A 14,105-nucleotide genomic window follows, 5' to 3' on the forward strand; every position below is an offset into this window, starting at 1 on the left:
GGGAGACACAGAATCCGAAGCAGGCTCCAGGCTCTAAACCATCAGCACAGAGCCTGACGCGGGGCTCAGACTCACGAACCAGGAAATCATGACCTGAGCCAAAGTCAGACGCTTAAGTGAGCCACGCAGGCACCCCTTTATTATTCTATCATTAAACATTCTAACATAATTTGTAGATCCTGGGTAATTGGGTAAAAACAAGAATTTTTGTTTCTTATAGTTGTGACTCATTTCTTCTTTCCCATTCTCCACGTTCTCTTATTGCTTTCCCCATTTACCCATCCTCCCTCTTTCAGTGTCTTTCCCCATGCCTTTAAGATTTCTAAAGATAATCCATAGATATAGTCAGACCTCACTAATACTGATGGAAAAAGAAGTTGATAAGCTTTATTTCAGACACATGTTCTGCCAAACAGCATTATTTTCATGGCTAGTCTAATTCATTGCCTCAAAAGAATTCCATTCACAAAATTGGAAATTCTGTCTTCAAAAGCGTTATTTGTATGTTCATTAAATAAATAATTCAGCATAAAGTTACTGAGTGTCTCCTAGGAGCCAGGTACTACACTAATTACTAAAGATGCCATGAATGTGAGTAGGACTCCATCCCTGCCCATGGAAGGCTTGCTGAAGGACTCGTGTCCCAGGTTTAGTCCTAGCCTTATCAAACTTCCTTCTACATATTGAATGGGCTATAGCCTTCTCCACGTTTCTCTCTACGAAACAGCGTTTTTCCCATCTCTCCTCAAGATTCCATTTTAGTTAAGTTGTTCCAGTCTGGCCTAGCAATTGTCAACCATACTAGTAAATCCTCTCTTCATAGTACGCATCCAACACTTTACTGTTGTAGGTTTCAATCAATATGTATTTGTTGAGTGCCTACTATGGGAAGCTCTGGTGGGGAAGTCCCTCACAATATGAGGAATTTAAGGCATTTAGGATGGGCAAAAAAATTTAAATGAAAGGAAGAAGTTTCTAGGTGTAGAAACTGTGGTGAGGAAACATTCCGGAGGCAGGAATTCCCAAGGCTTTGTCAGTCACAGTAAAGTGACAAGGCTAATTATAGCTGAGTGTTAGCGTAAGTACGATGAGGGATCAAGCTGGAAAGGCTGTTGCAGCCAGATGTGGAGGCTTGCGAGCCAAGTCAGTCATTTGGACTTAATGGAAGAAAGTAGGAAGTGACTGGGGAAGGTTCGAGTCTGGTAGAGGAGTCTGGTGATCTGATCAAAATGGTGTATTAGGAAGGTGAGTCTGGCAATGGGAAGAAGTGGAAAGAACTCGGGTTCGATGAGCTAAATTCCAGCTGACTTGAGTGTGAGGTGCCTACAGGACATCTGAGTAAATTCCAGAAAGCTAGCAAATGCCTGAGCAGGGCTTAGGAGAAAGATTCTAAAGATCCTGCAGGCCTGGCCCTCCATGTTGTGTTAGCTCTCATATGTTTGTTTTCCCCTCAGGCTACTGTCTAGTTGACTTTTCTATCACCAGTGTGGGCTTTCTTTGCTTTTATGGCCCATGAACCCTGGTGAGGTCCTAGGTGAACACCATGGCCAAGTAAATACTATTGCCTGATAATGGTGCTTCATTTCAATTCCATCTGCTTTGTGAAACTTGGAATTTTTAAATTGCACGTAATGATTTTAAAATTTTCCTAAGGAGGGGTACCTGGGTGGCTCAGTTGGTTGAGTATCCTACTTGATTTCAGCTCAGGTTATGATCCCAGGGTCATAAGATTGAGCCCTATATCAGTTTTTGAGCTGAGCATGGAGCCTTCTTGGGATTCTCTCTCTCCCTCTCCCTCTGGCCCTCTCTCCTGCTCTTGTGCTCGCTCGCTCTCTCTCTCAAAAAAAAAACAACTTCCTAAGGAAATAGTAATATTATTAAATATTAATTTCTTAGTGGTACATTTGGCAGAATTGCTCTTCCTTAATTTAGCTATACCATATTATTTTGGTCATAAATTTTTAATACCCAGATCATTGTAAATTGTTATTTTCTATGCCTACAAACACTGTCTCACCTAAATTATTTAGTTTCTGAAAGCCACTACTTTCACAGAGTACTGGGTTGAAAAAATAACATTTATTCTTACATTAATGGATCCCAGAGATCCACAAGGTTGATTAAAATAAATACATTTTTTTTCTTCTATCTCATTGTGTAGATTTGGGGGGAGGAATTTTGTGTCTCTGCCTCATAGCCAGGATACAGGCAAACATCTCTTACAATGGCTGTTTTTATGGAAGAAATACAGTATTTTGTTTCTCTGGTGATAGCCAAACTGGTAATTTCCTATTTCTTTTACCTTTTGAATAGCAGTGTTATCATTTAAAATAGCATAAGCCAACCTTGACTTAGAAGCTGATTATGGCTCAAGTCAGCATCCCAGGGTTTCCCACAGGTCTGCATGGACTGCCCCAAGAGTTGAAATAAAGTGCATCATAGTTATGGCAACTGTATTCATGTACCCAATGTGTATATTTCAACCTTAGAAATGTGATGATTCTTTTTTTAAAATTTTTAATGTTTATTTATTTTTGAGAGAGAAACACACGCACAGAGTGCAAGAGAGAGAGGGGGGCAGAGAGAGAGAGAGAGAGAGAGAGAGAGAGAGAGAGAGACATAGAATCCAAAGCAGGCTGTAGGCTCTGAGCTGTCAGCACAGAGCCCAACACAGGGCTCAAACTCACAAACAGTGAGATCATGACCTGAGCTGAAGCCAGACGATTAACTAACTGAACCACCCAGGCACCCTAGGAACATGATATTTCTGATGGGACTTGCACTGAAAAAAATCTTCAAATGCAGCCACCTGGAGACCTACAGAAAAGGGTTTAGGTCCTCAGGGGTGATTTTTGTTGTGAGGTAGTTTCTTTCTGTCCTGGACCTCAAGCCACATTCTAGAGCTGCAATCAGTGATCATTTAGGAGGAAAAGATGTTCAGGTTTGTCAAATGAGATAATCATATCTCCACACAGGAAAATAAAACAGGATCTTATCAAAGTGGTGGGCTAGAAGGGCATGTGTGGGAAAGGAAAAATGGATCTTCAACCTTGAAGACTATGCTTCAAATAGAACTGGTTCAAAAAAAAAAAAAAAAGGAGAATTTGTACTTTTTCACATTGCTTACATTGAATGGTGAGGATGTGATCTCCTGTCCTTTATTTTTCATTTTCCCCAAATATTGCACACTCTGCAGAAGTCCTTGACAAATGATAAAGTTGGTGATTATCCTGGGGATGCATAAGTTAAGCTGTCTCGAGGCAGGAGACAAACCTGGCTGCATTTAGAAAATATTTTGACCACAGTATTTTGAGTAATCAGAGAGAAAAAAATGGACTCAAAAAAGTCTCTTTGATTTGGACTATAAAATTTTTTTACTTTTTATTGTCTTCGCATGTATTTTGTATATGTGAAGTTCCTAAAAATTCCTACTATGTATACTCTTATGTCTGCTCTACTTGATTCAAAACTAGTTAGAAAAGAGGTCAGAACTTTCAACTTTTGAAACTCCGGTTTTACAAAGTTTATTCTGTGTTGATAGTGTGACGTGTGTTCCGTTAACCTTTGGGTTACGTGACTTCAGCAGAGATGAGAAAGATGACATTGTGTAATCCCCTCCAGGCCATTCATTTTTCTACTTGGCCTATTAATACTTTTCTTCCTCCTCTGTAATAAAAAGTAATTTCCCCTAGGGTCATGAAAAGGTGTTGGCAAAACATTGGATGCTTCAGATGTGTATTTCTTAAATTACAGAATTCACATCAGTCCTTTTTTCTTTTCTAATTTGGCTTTCATTTTGCACAGTTATTTCTCACATTTTGTGTAAGGCTGCACTATTATGACCGGGAAAATGCCTTCATTGTCAGGAAACATTTTTCCTTTGCCCTTTGTAGTTTAGGGTTTATGATAGTGTTGTAATACTTTGACCAAAAGAAGAGGAATTTATTGCTTTATGATCACAGAAATCTTGTCACTAATTAACTGTTCATTCTGATACAGATATAAGTAAATAATTGTAAACCAGATTACCTAAAATGAACTGTTTTCTTACTTCCTTATTAGTCTTTTGTATATAAGCTAAAAAGACTTAAAAGTCTCTACCCTATTTCCTTTGGAGTTAATTTATTTCAATGAGAAAAGACAAAATATAGAAGAAAATGTAAGGTATTAATAAATGGAGGGTAATAATGTAATCCATTAGTGTTAACATCTCTATTATTTCAAAAATCCATTAGTTATGCAGGTCAGTAGAAAACTGTAAGAATCAGGCCAGGGTCTGGAACTAGAAGGTAGTATGCTAAGCAAAATTAGAGAAAGACAAATATCATGTGACTTCACTCATATGATGACTTTAAGAGACAAAACAGATGAACATAAGGGAAGGGAAGCAAAAAGAATATAAAAACAGGGAGGGGGACAAAACATAAGAGACTCTTAAATATGGAGAACAAACAGAGTTACTGGAGGGGTTGTGGGAGGGGGGATGGGCTAAATGGGTAAGGGGCATAAAAGAATCTACTCGTAAAATCATGGTTGCACTATATACTAACTTGGATGTAAATTAAAAAATAAATTAATTAAAAAATAAATAAATAAATAATAAGGAAAAAAAAAAAAAAGAATCAAGCCAGGGTCTAAATTGCAACTCCTGTCCTTCAAGAATGGTAATTTCATAAGCTGAAGAAGCACAATTTCATTCATTTAAAATAAACGTGACGAAAGATGTCAGGTATAATGTTTTATAATTTGGGTTGCAATTTTGGGTTTTAGACTTTATACTGTATCTTTAAATGGGAGGCTATTTTGTGTTGCTGTTATTCAGTACCGAATCCTAAAATACCCAAATAGCAGAGTGTATATGAACAGTAGAGGGAAAAAATAATGTTCTAGTTTGCATTTAGATCTCTCCACCAGTGGTTCATTGCAGAGCACTAAGTGACTGAACTCTTAGAAGCTAATCTGTTCATGTCTTGCCTACACTTTCACTTCCTTATTTCTTTATCTGGTCTGTCCTTATGCACTTGGTTGCAGTAATAGTTGCATAATTTTAATTACTAATAAGAAAATTCCAAAAGTCAGCTATTAACCAGAGAAATAGGATGACATATGTATTTTTTTATCCTTTTTTTTTTTTCAGGGTCAGAATGCATTTTACTTTTCACATTCAAATTTAAATTTTAGTTAACATACTCTGCAATATTGGTTTCAGGAGTAGAATTTAGTGATTCATCACTTACATACAATACCCAGTCTCATTACTACAGGTGCCCTCCTTAATATCCATCGCCCATTTGACTTTCCTTAGTGCAGCTCAGAACATATATTTAAGTATATGCCTCCAAAAATGTATGCACTTTTCAGATGTCACACCAAGAAATATAGAGTGTTAGTATTTTGAAATTTTTTTGAATGCTTATTTATTTGAGAGAGAGACAGAGTACAAGCGGGGGAGGGGCAAAGAGAGAGACAGAGACCCAGATTCCAAAGCAGGCTCCAGGCTCTGAGCTGTCAGCAGAGCCTGATGTCAGGCTCGAACTCACAAGCCATGAGACCATGACCTGAGCCAAAGTCAGATGCTTCTCCTACTGAGTTACTCAGGCATACCGAGAGTGTTAGTATTTTGAAGGGATGTGTTCTTATAAGGATTTAATGGCCAAAACATGCTTCTTAATATTGGCAGACCAGTATTGGGGAACTATATATATATATTTGGTGTACTCCAAGATTTTGTACCCTGCAACTTAAAAATGTTAACTCTTATGATACTTCATATTTTTATAGTGTTGCAAAAATAACCAATTCTTATAAATTAGTTGCATTCGACCCAGTTGGCTTCTTAAATTAATGACTCAAATTTCCATTATGAAGTATATCTAATTACCATGGATTGTTAATTTAAATTGTAATTAAATTACTCTTTGTCACTATAGTTTATTTCATATGCCAGTATCTCTAATGCTTTATAAAGTACTGTACTGTGTACAAGTTCTTGCCTTTTATCTCTAGGATTTTAAATGCCTAGGTGTAGATACATTATCCAATACATATGCAGTATGCTTCAAAATGGCTTCAGAGCTGCTGGATATAGAGAATGCAAATACAAATGTTGCAAACTGCACAACAGTACTGAGGATTCAAACCTAAAAAGTAAAAAGGTCATATAAGAAGTGGGGGTAAATAAGAAAAGAGTTTCCTGGAGGAATACATTCTTAACTGTATGTTGGTGAGGGGACTGTGTGACTAGACAGGGAGAAGAGGAAGGACATTCAGGTGTGGGGCAATTTAGCTAAAACCTTATCACTATCCAAACTAGAGGAGAAAATACTATTTTTTTTTATACTACCAGCTATTAGACATTGTCTTTTTTTTAGAATATTGCATTTATTTGTTTATTATAAAGTTGATTTATTTATTTTTGAGAGAGAGCTACAGAACATGAGTGAGGGAGGGGCAGAGAGAGAGGGAGACACAGAATTCAAAGCAGGCTCCAGGCTCTGAGCTGTCAGCACAGAGCCCAATGCAGGGCTCAAACCTGCGAACTGCAAGATCATGACCTGAGCAGAAGTTGGGCACTTAACCAACTGAACCACCCAGGCACCCCAACATTGTCTTTTTGATAGTTAATACTAATAAAAATATTATTAACATAGCATGTTCAAGTTTATCAGGCACTTTTGATTTAATTTGACCTTCACAGTGGCCTTATTTTTCTTCTTTTAAGTCCAAGGTCTAAGGTTGAATCGATGTTAATTTTGTGCTGCTGCTAAATCTCAGGGATTTTTGGACATTAGAGAAACTTCCAAAGAAGTCATGTCACAAATAGACATTAATGTTGTAATTATGAGTTCCAAATGTGAATCACTATATTCATCTTTGAAGATAAAGAAATGTTTTTTTTTTAACTTAAGTAATTTTTAATAAAGAAAAATTCTATTAAAATACTCCAGAAACATTTAAGGGATATTTAGTGTGATTTATTGCCATCAGAGTTTTTTGTCACTGCTATTTTAACTAATGAAAGTGTAATAAAAACAAACCGAAAACCCTAATCCTGCAACCTGAATCAGGCCAACACTTTCCTTAATGTTGTGTAAGTGTTTGAAAATGTTCACAGGTATAAGACCATCACTTTTCGCTGGTAAGTTTACCATTTCAGCCTTTTCAAATATTGACACTGTGTGTTGATATGACAAGTCCTAAGAATGGAAGGAGATACATTTTTGTTACATTTGTATCTTGATATATACTTATGTTTCACCTTCTCGTGTTGCATTTTTCGTTAAATATCTTATTATACTTGTTTATAGAAGAAACTTTATAATGCACAGGCAAGAAAAAGCATAACCTACTTTCAGAAATTCTCACTCCTTGTGTTCTCTCTTGTGACAGCAAGAGGGGGTGAGAATCTTCATAATGCTCTACAAAGAGGTGGAACTCGCTCTTGGAATCAACAGTGAATACAGCAAGAGGACTTTAATGCGTCTACACCCCAACATAAAGGTAATAGGTTCATCCTTCTGAGCAACCTTTCTTCTGTATTATTCTGTAGTCTTTCAGGTGTGCTTTGCTTTGAGCAGTGGTAATTTGTAGAATTCCCTAATGTACATTTTGAGTGAATAGCATTGGATCCTTCTCAGAAATAAAACAAAAATACTTTCTTATACTTCTGATATCGATGGGGTCAGCAGAGTTCACATTTCTGTTTCTCCTAACCTGATAATTTAGCCAAGAACACACCTTCTACAATTGTTTCAATACTCAGGAGCTTCGTCAAGTTCCCTTGCTCCTCGTTGAGATTATCCTGGAATGTCTTAGATGTGGTCTCCCTGTGATGTCCCTTGAATGTTCATAGCAACAGAGAGCTCATCTAGGATTTAAAAAGCTTTTTCTTAATAGTGTGTTATATACAAAACTAATTAAGATAAATAAATTCAATAAGCAATAAAAAGAGCAATTTGATATTTACTAAAGACTGAAAAAGCTATCAATAATTATTGCCAAGTCATTGAGATACACCAAGACATATGAATTAGTAAATCTCCAGCAGGCTTACAGTATATAACAATTGTGTGTTTTTATTTGGCTAAAAGAAGATGTTCCATGTAAATACTAATCAAAAGAGAGCAGCAGTGGCTATACTAGTATCAGATGATATTATAATAGAAAAAGTTTATAATATATAAGGAAGGACATTATATATTATTAAAAGTTTTAACGTAGCAAAAAGATACAGCGATTGTAAACATGTACATACCTGATAATGACTATCAAAATATATAAAGCAAACACCGACAGAATTAAAGGACCAAATAGACAATTGTACAATCAATTGTATAATAGTTGGACACTTTAATATCCCAATCTCAATAATGATTTGTATATACATACAGTGGAGTATATTTAAGTCTTAAAAAGAGATGAAATTCTGATGTATGCTAAAACATAGGTGAACCTTGAACACCTTATTCTAGATGAAATAAGCCAATCACAAAAAGGCAAATAGTAAGATACTTAGTCAAATTCATAGAGACATAGAATGGTGTTTGCCAGGGGTTACAGGGAGGAGGGAATGGGAAGTTATTGTTCATTGGATACAGCGTTCCAGTTTTGCAAAATGAAGCGTTCTGGAGATACATAATGGTAATGATTGAACAATATGAATGTATGTAATGCCACTGAACTGTCCATTTAAAAATAGTCAAAATGGTAAATTTTGTGTTATGTGTATTTTACTACACACAACAAATGTAGGTTACTAAGAACTTAAGTAGTCTCCAAAGTTTTTGGAATGCTTTACTTAAAGATATACAAAAATAGGATAGGTCAGTCTGGGATCATCTAAAGAGACTTCTCTTTAGGGGTGCCTGGGTGGCTCAGTCAGTTAAGCCTCCAACTTCAGCTCAGAACAGTTCGTGAGTTGGAGCTCTGCGTCAGGCGCTGTGCTGACAGCTCAGAGCCTGGAGCCTGCTTTGGGTTCTCTGTCTCCCTCGCTCTCTGCCCCTCTCCCACTTTCACTCTGTCTCTCTGTGTCTCTCAAAAAAATAAATGAGCATTAAATTAACAAAAAAAATAAAGAGAGTTCTCTTTGAAAGCAGGAGAATAATAACTCCTCAAAATATCTTTCAAATCAAGAGCTGCCAAAGTATGTATATCCCTATATCCATATGCTTGCAATTTCAACTCAGTGGCTGCCAAAATATCAATATACCTATTAAAAATTTTCTCAGAGGTAGATGTTGGTTAAACATTTTCAGAGTTTTTTGTTGTTTTTAAAATAAGATCAGGTATAGCATAAGCCTTTTAGGTGGAAAAAAGGAATCAGCTCTTATATTACAAAAGGTATTACAGCTTTTACTGAAATATGTGGCCACATTTCTAGTTAAATGGCAGCTTCCCCCAAATGTGGTATGGGGCAGGGCTGGTGGGGAGGCTTAAAAAAGTAACCAGGAATCTTCCTCTTGTAAGCACTGAGAATGAAATTAGAAGTTTGGTGTATACAGAGCATATTCTGGTATTTGAATTATAGAAAATGCTATTCAGGGGATAAAACAGATATATTTTATTATAACATGAAGAACTTTTTAAAAAGTGCATTACTCGTGGGTTTTTTTCTTTTCCCTCCCAAGGTGATGAGGCACCCAGATCATGTATCATCCAGCGTGTATCTGTGGGCTCATCATGAGAAAATTGTTGTCATCGACCAGTCAGTGGCTTTTGTGGGTGGGATCGACCTGGCCTATGGAAGGTGGGATGACAATGAACACAGACTCACGGACGTGGGCAGCGTGAAGCGTGTCACTGTAGGACCATCTCTGAGTTCCTTCACAGTAAGTAAATCTCACCTTTATGGAACTACATAGAAGGGACATGATTTGTATAAGTATGTGTTAATAGCATGACTGATTGATTGGTTCACTGGGGGGCAGCATATTCCTGGATGGACAGACCTGGTTTCAAAGACCACCTAGCAAGTCTGTAACTTTGCATCTCTTAATCTCTTTCTTCTCTTGTAAGAGAAAACAGATCCAATAGAGCATTTGCCAGCTCATAATTAACTCCTGTTTTCCATTTGAACAAAAGATTCATTTCCTATTTGGAAAAAAAAATGTTCATAAACAAAAATGTGCATCAGTTGAGCTTTAAGTTAAATATGTAGCCTTACTACAAGTACCTGCAAAGGTTTTTGAAATCTTCCTACTTAAAAACGTGCAAAAATAGGATAAGTCAGTCTGGAGTCATGGAGAGACTTCTTTTTGAAAGCAGGAGTTTAATAACTTCTCAAAGTACCTTTTAAATCAAGAGATGCCAAAATACCCATATGGCCATATCCATAAACAGTGCTTAGTGGTTTAACTCTAATGGTTGCCAAAATATCAATACACTCATTAAAAATTTTGATGGTCTCCATTTTATCTTGCTGCTGTATATGCTGGTGACTTTTCTGGAAAAATAGAGATTTAGTGAATAAGTAGCAAGAAAAACGGTTGACAGAAAAAGCACTATTCACGTTTATCGGAGGAAGAAATTCAGTAGCTCAACGGTGAATATAACTCATGTAATTGTATTTGACATAAAAAGGTTAACTGGTATGATATTTCAAGAATTTAATCTACTGCAGGGGGATGTACAATGGAACGCCTGGTATTCCTTTGCCAGTATTTAAGCAGCTCACAAGAATCCTCCACTGCCCTGTGGCTGACCTCACACATTGTTGTGTGTCTGTTAGACCATCATGTGTGAACTTTACACGTCAGCTCAACTAGAATTAAAGGGTCACATTGCAGCATATCCTATGAGGTATCTTTTTTCTTTCTTTCTTTTTTTTTTTTTAATAACTCTCTCAGGCTGAAACAACAGAGTCCATGGAATCCTTAAGCCTTCAAGATAAAAACAAAGCTAGTAACAATCTGCCCACCCTGAGGAGCGTTGATGATATGGATTCAAAACTGAAAGGAGTAGGAAAATCCAGAAAGTTCTCGAAATTTAGCCTCTACAGACACCTCCACAGGCACCACCTGCACGATGCAGACAGCATCAGCAGCATTGACAGTGCCTCCAGTAAGTCTTTGTCTTTGCTAGAATTTGTCTTGATGATGTTCTGTTCTTTCACATCCGGACACTGTGGACCAGGTTTTAAACCTGTCTTTCTGTAATGGAGTAGTATGAGTAATGCTGAAAGGTGGCTATCACCTATTCAATATCATGCCATTTTGTGGCTTTGTTTGCCTCATTTTAGAACAGACTTATTGTTGTAGTCACACAAGTAGTTGTGACAACCATAATTCATACTTCTGATGGTAGCAGGATGTCTAAGCATTTCTAAAATAATGCCAAGTTATAAAGAAAAAAAGAAAAGTATTAAGCATCCTTAACTTCTCATAGAAGAGATTTCCTGTCTCTTCCTAGCCAGAAATATATGAAGTTTTATCTTCAAACATTAGATTTTCTACATCTTGTAAATTTACTGTTCTTTTCAAATTTGTCTTAAAGCTCTACAGTTTTCTGTAGCACAGAATTTGTGACTGGTTTTATAGCCTTGCCTAGTTTTAAAAATGATCGAGCCTGCTTTTCAGGGTAGCAAATTTGATATATATCTATTTCTTTGTTTAAAAAAAAAAAAAGAACTCTCAACTTTCTCCAGGTTATTGTAATCACTGTAGAAGTCGTCAGAATTTAATCCATGGTTTAAAACCCCACCTGAAACTCTTTCACTCTTCCAGTAAGTCTGAGCAGGGACTCACTAGACCTAATGTTGGTAAGTGATGTGTGAAGCCGCAGAATGTCCTTAGGCTTCAGCTTTTGCTGCATGAGCAGAGTGAGTGTGTTTCTGGATTGGCTTTCTGTTTGCACAGTTTTTACACCACATGTATTATTTGAAATTGTTATCTGAGGAGCTTTTGTAAGAACTAGGTATTTGAATAAATAGGGCCTAAAATGTGGTGGTGGGGATGAAGAGGAATTTGGCAACGGATCAGGGGACAAGAAAAGGGACAAGTAATGTTCGTAATGAATGGCAACCATAGTAAAGTCATAAGCTAGAGCTTATTGTGTGCAGACTTCCTGTTACTACCCTAAGCACTGGTGGTGCTCGGCCGTAATAGTGTTACAGATTGACTCCCTTTTACAGATGAGGAAACTCAGGGTTAGAGATCAAAAGTAACCTGCACAATGCTGTTCCAGTTTATCAGCCTTCCAGAGCTCATAATTCAGATTTGTGATTTAGCAAAAATGCAGATTACTACATCATGAGGTTTTGGCTAGATTCCGAGGCCACGATTCTAGGGCACTACTTAGAAGACTTAGCTAGAGCCCAGCTACCATGGCTGGATATGAGTCACTCACTTGTGGACGCTGGTGTTTCTCAGGGGCTCTGAGGGGGTATACCAAGCAGGTGGGCCCTGGACACTCCCATCTCTATTGGTACTTGCTTCAACCAGAAAAATTCTGTGAGGTGTGTATATATGTTTCTGTGTGTGTATATATATATGTATATATATATATATATACATATATATATACACACACATATATATACACACAGAAATATATATACACGCACACACATATATACACATATACACACATATACACACATATATACACATATACACACACATATATACACATATACACACACATATGCACACACATATACACACATATACACACACACATATACACATATATACACACACACACACATATACACATATATACACATATACACATATATACACATATATACACACACACAGAAATATATATACACACACACATACACATATACACACGCATATATACACATATACACATACACACACATATATACACATATACACACATATACACATATATATACATATATATACACACACATACACATATATACACATACACATATACACACATATACACACATATATACACATATACACACACACACATATATACACATATACACACACATATATATACACATACATATATATATATATATGTATATATATATATATATATATATATATATATATATATATATATATATATATATAAAAGCTCCATGTGAATTTGTGTTGGAAGAAAAAAAGCAAGGTTCTGCTATTAATGAAAGGAGTTTAAAGAGCACAGCTCTACATTTAAATTATGTAATGATTTAAACATAGTGTCTCATAGGACTTGAAACCTGATTTAAGCACAGAGTAACTCTTCATAAGAAATCTGAAACTGAATATTTGCTTGAGTTAATAATTTCCTTTCCTGAGGCTACAAACTGGGTTAGCTTCTTAGTTCAAATCAGTTTTACTTGAACGCAAAAGACCATGATGACCTGGGCTCCTAGTGAACCTTACTGGCCGTGGACAGAAATTAGCGTGGAGCCATGTACAAGATCACTATGGGTTAATTAGGTAATGCACTAACAGGAGGATCCAAAGAGGGCTCTGTGCTGAGAACAAAGAGCTCAGTGTGGGGCTCCATCTCAAGAACCTTGAGATCGTGACTTGAGCTGAGGTCAGAAGCTTAACTGATTGAGCCACCCAGGTGCCCTGGTAGATGTTATATCTTAGGACACATATGTGGGAAGTGCCAAAAGTGTTTATTTCAGCATGTCAGATGTAGGTGTGGAATGAGGTAGATGCATAGACGTCTATAATTTCTTATTCAAAATTCTAGGGGTCAGATGTGCTTCAGAAATTAGAAGATTCCAGATTTTAGAAAGGTAATGCAATACCTATACTCTATATTATGTTATACTGCTTGCAGGGTCTGGGAAACACCTAAACAGATCATTTATATTTGTGCAACACCAGGTGGGTTAAATAAAGATTATAACTTCTTTTTAGTTCAGGTCAGATTTTGCTAGCAAATGAGCTATGAGAAAACATTTGAATTTTCAGAGCTTTTGGGTTTTGGAATTATGGATAAGAGTTAGTAAATTTTGTGTATAGATTGGATTGGTGGGTTACATCTGTACCTGTAATGGAAGGTTTTGAAGATCAGGCTGTGACCTTGAACTTCATCTATCAAATGTCGGAGAATCCCTGGTGGGTGAGGAATGGAGGTGGGATTTGGAGAAGACAGGTGGTGGGGGTGGGTGGAGAGTTAAG

General features: G+C 36.7%; 1 protein-coding gene across 4 annotated transcripts in view; it reads left to right on the forward strand.

Annotated features, from left to right (window-relative positions):
- The window catches only part of PLD1 (phospholipase D1), a 199,345-nt gene that overhangs the window by 112,246 nt on the left and 72,994 nt on the right, over nucleotides 1-14,105 (forward strand). For 3 of the 4 annotated variants that reach the window (XM_042955226.1, XM_042955224.1, XM_042955225.1), the window contains 4 exons: nucleotides 7,390-7,500; nucleotides 9,627-9,827; nucleotides 10,845-11,058; nucleotides 11,642-11,755. In XM_042955226.1, the coding sequence (XP_042811160.1) occupies nucleotides 7,390-7,500; nucleotides 9,627-9,827; nucleotides 10,845-11,058; nucleotides 11,642-11,755 (640 nt within the window). The remainder of the gene's footprint in view (nucleotides 1-7,389; nucleotides 7,501-9,626; nucleotides 9,828-10,844; nucleotides 11,059-11,641; nucleotides 11,756-14,105) is intronic. The other variant, XM_042955227.1, reaches the window with a different exon arrangement.

The sequence above is a fragment of the Panthera leo genome, chromosome C2 (genome assembly GCF_018350215.1).
Source record: "Panthera leo isolate Ple1 chromosome C2, P.leo_Ple1_pat1.1, whole genome shotgun sequence".
Classification (NCBI taxonomy): domain Eukaryota; kingdom Metazoa; phylum Chordata; class Mammalia; order Carnivora; family Felidae; genus Panthera; species Panthera leo.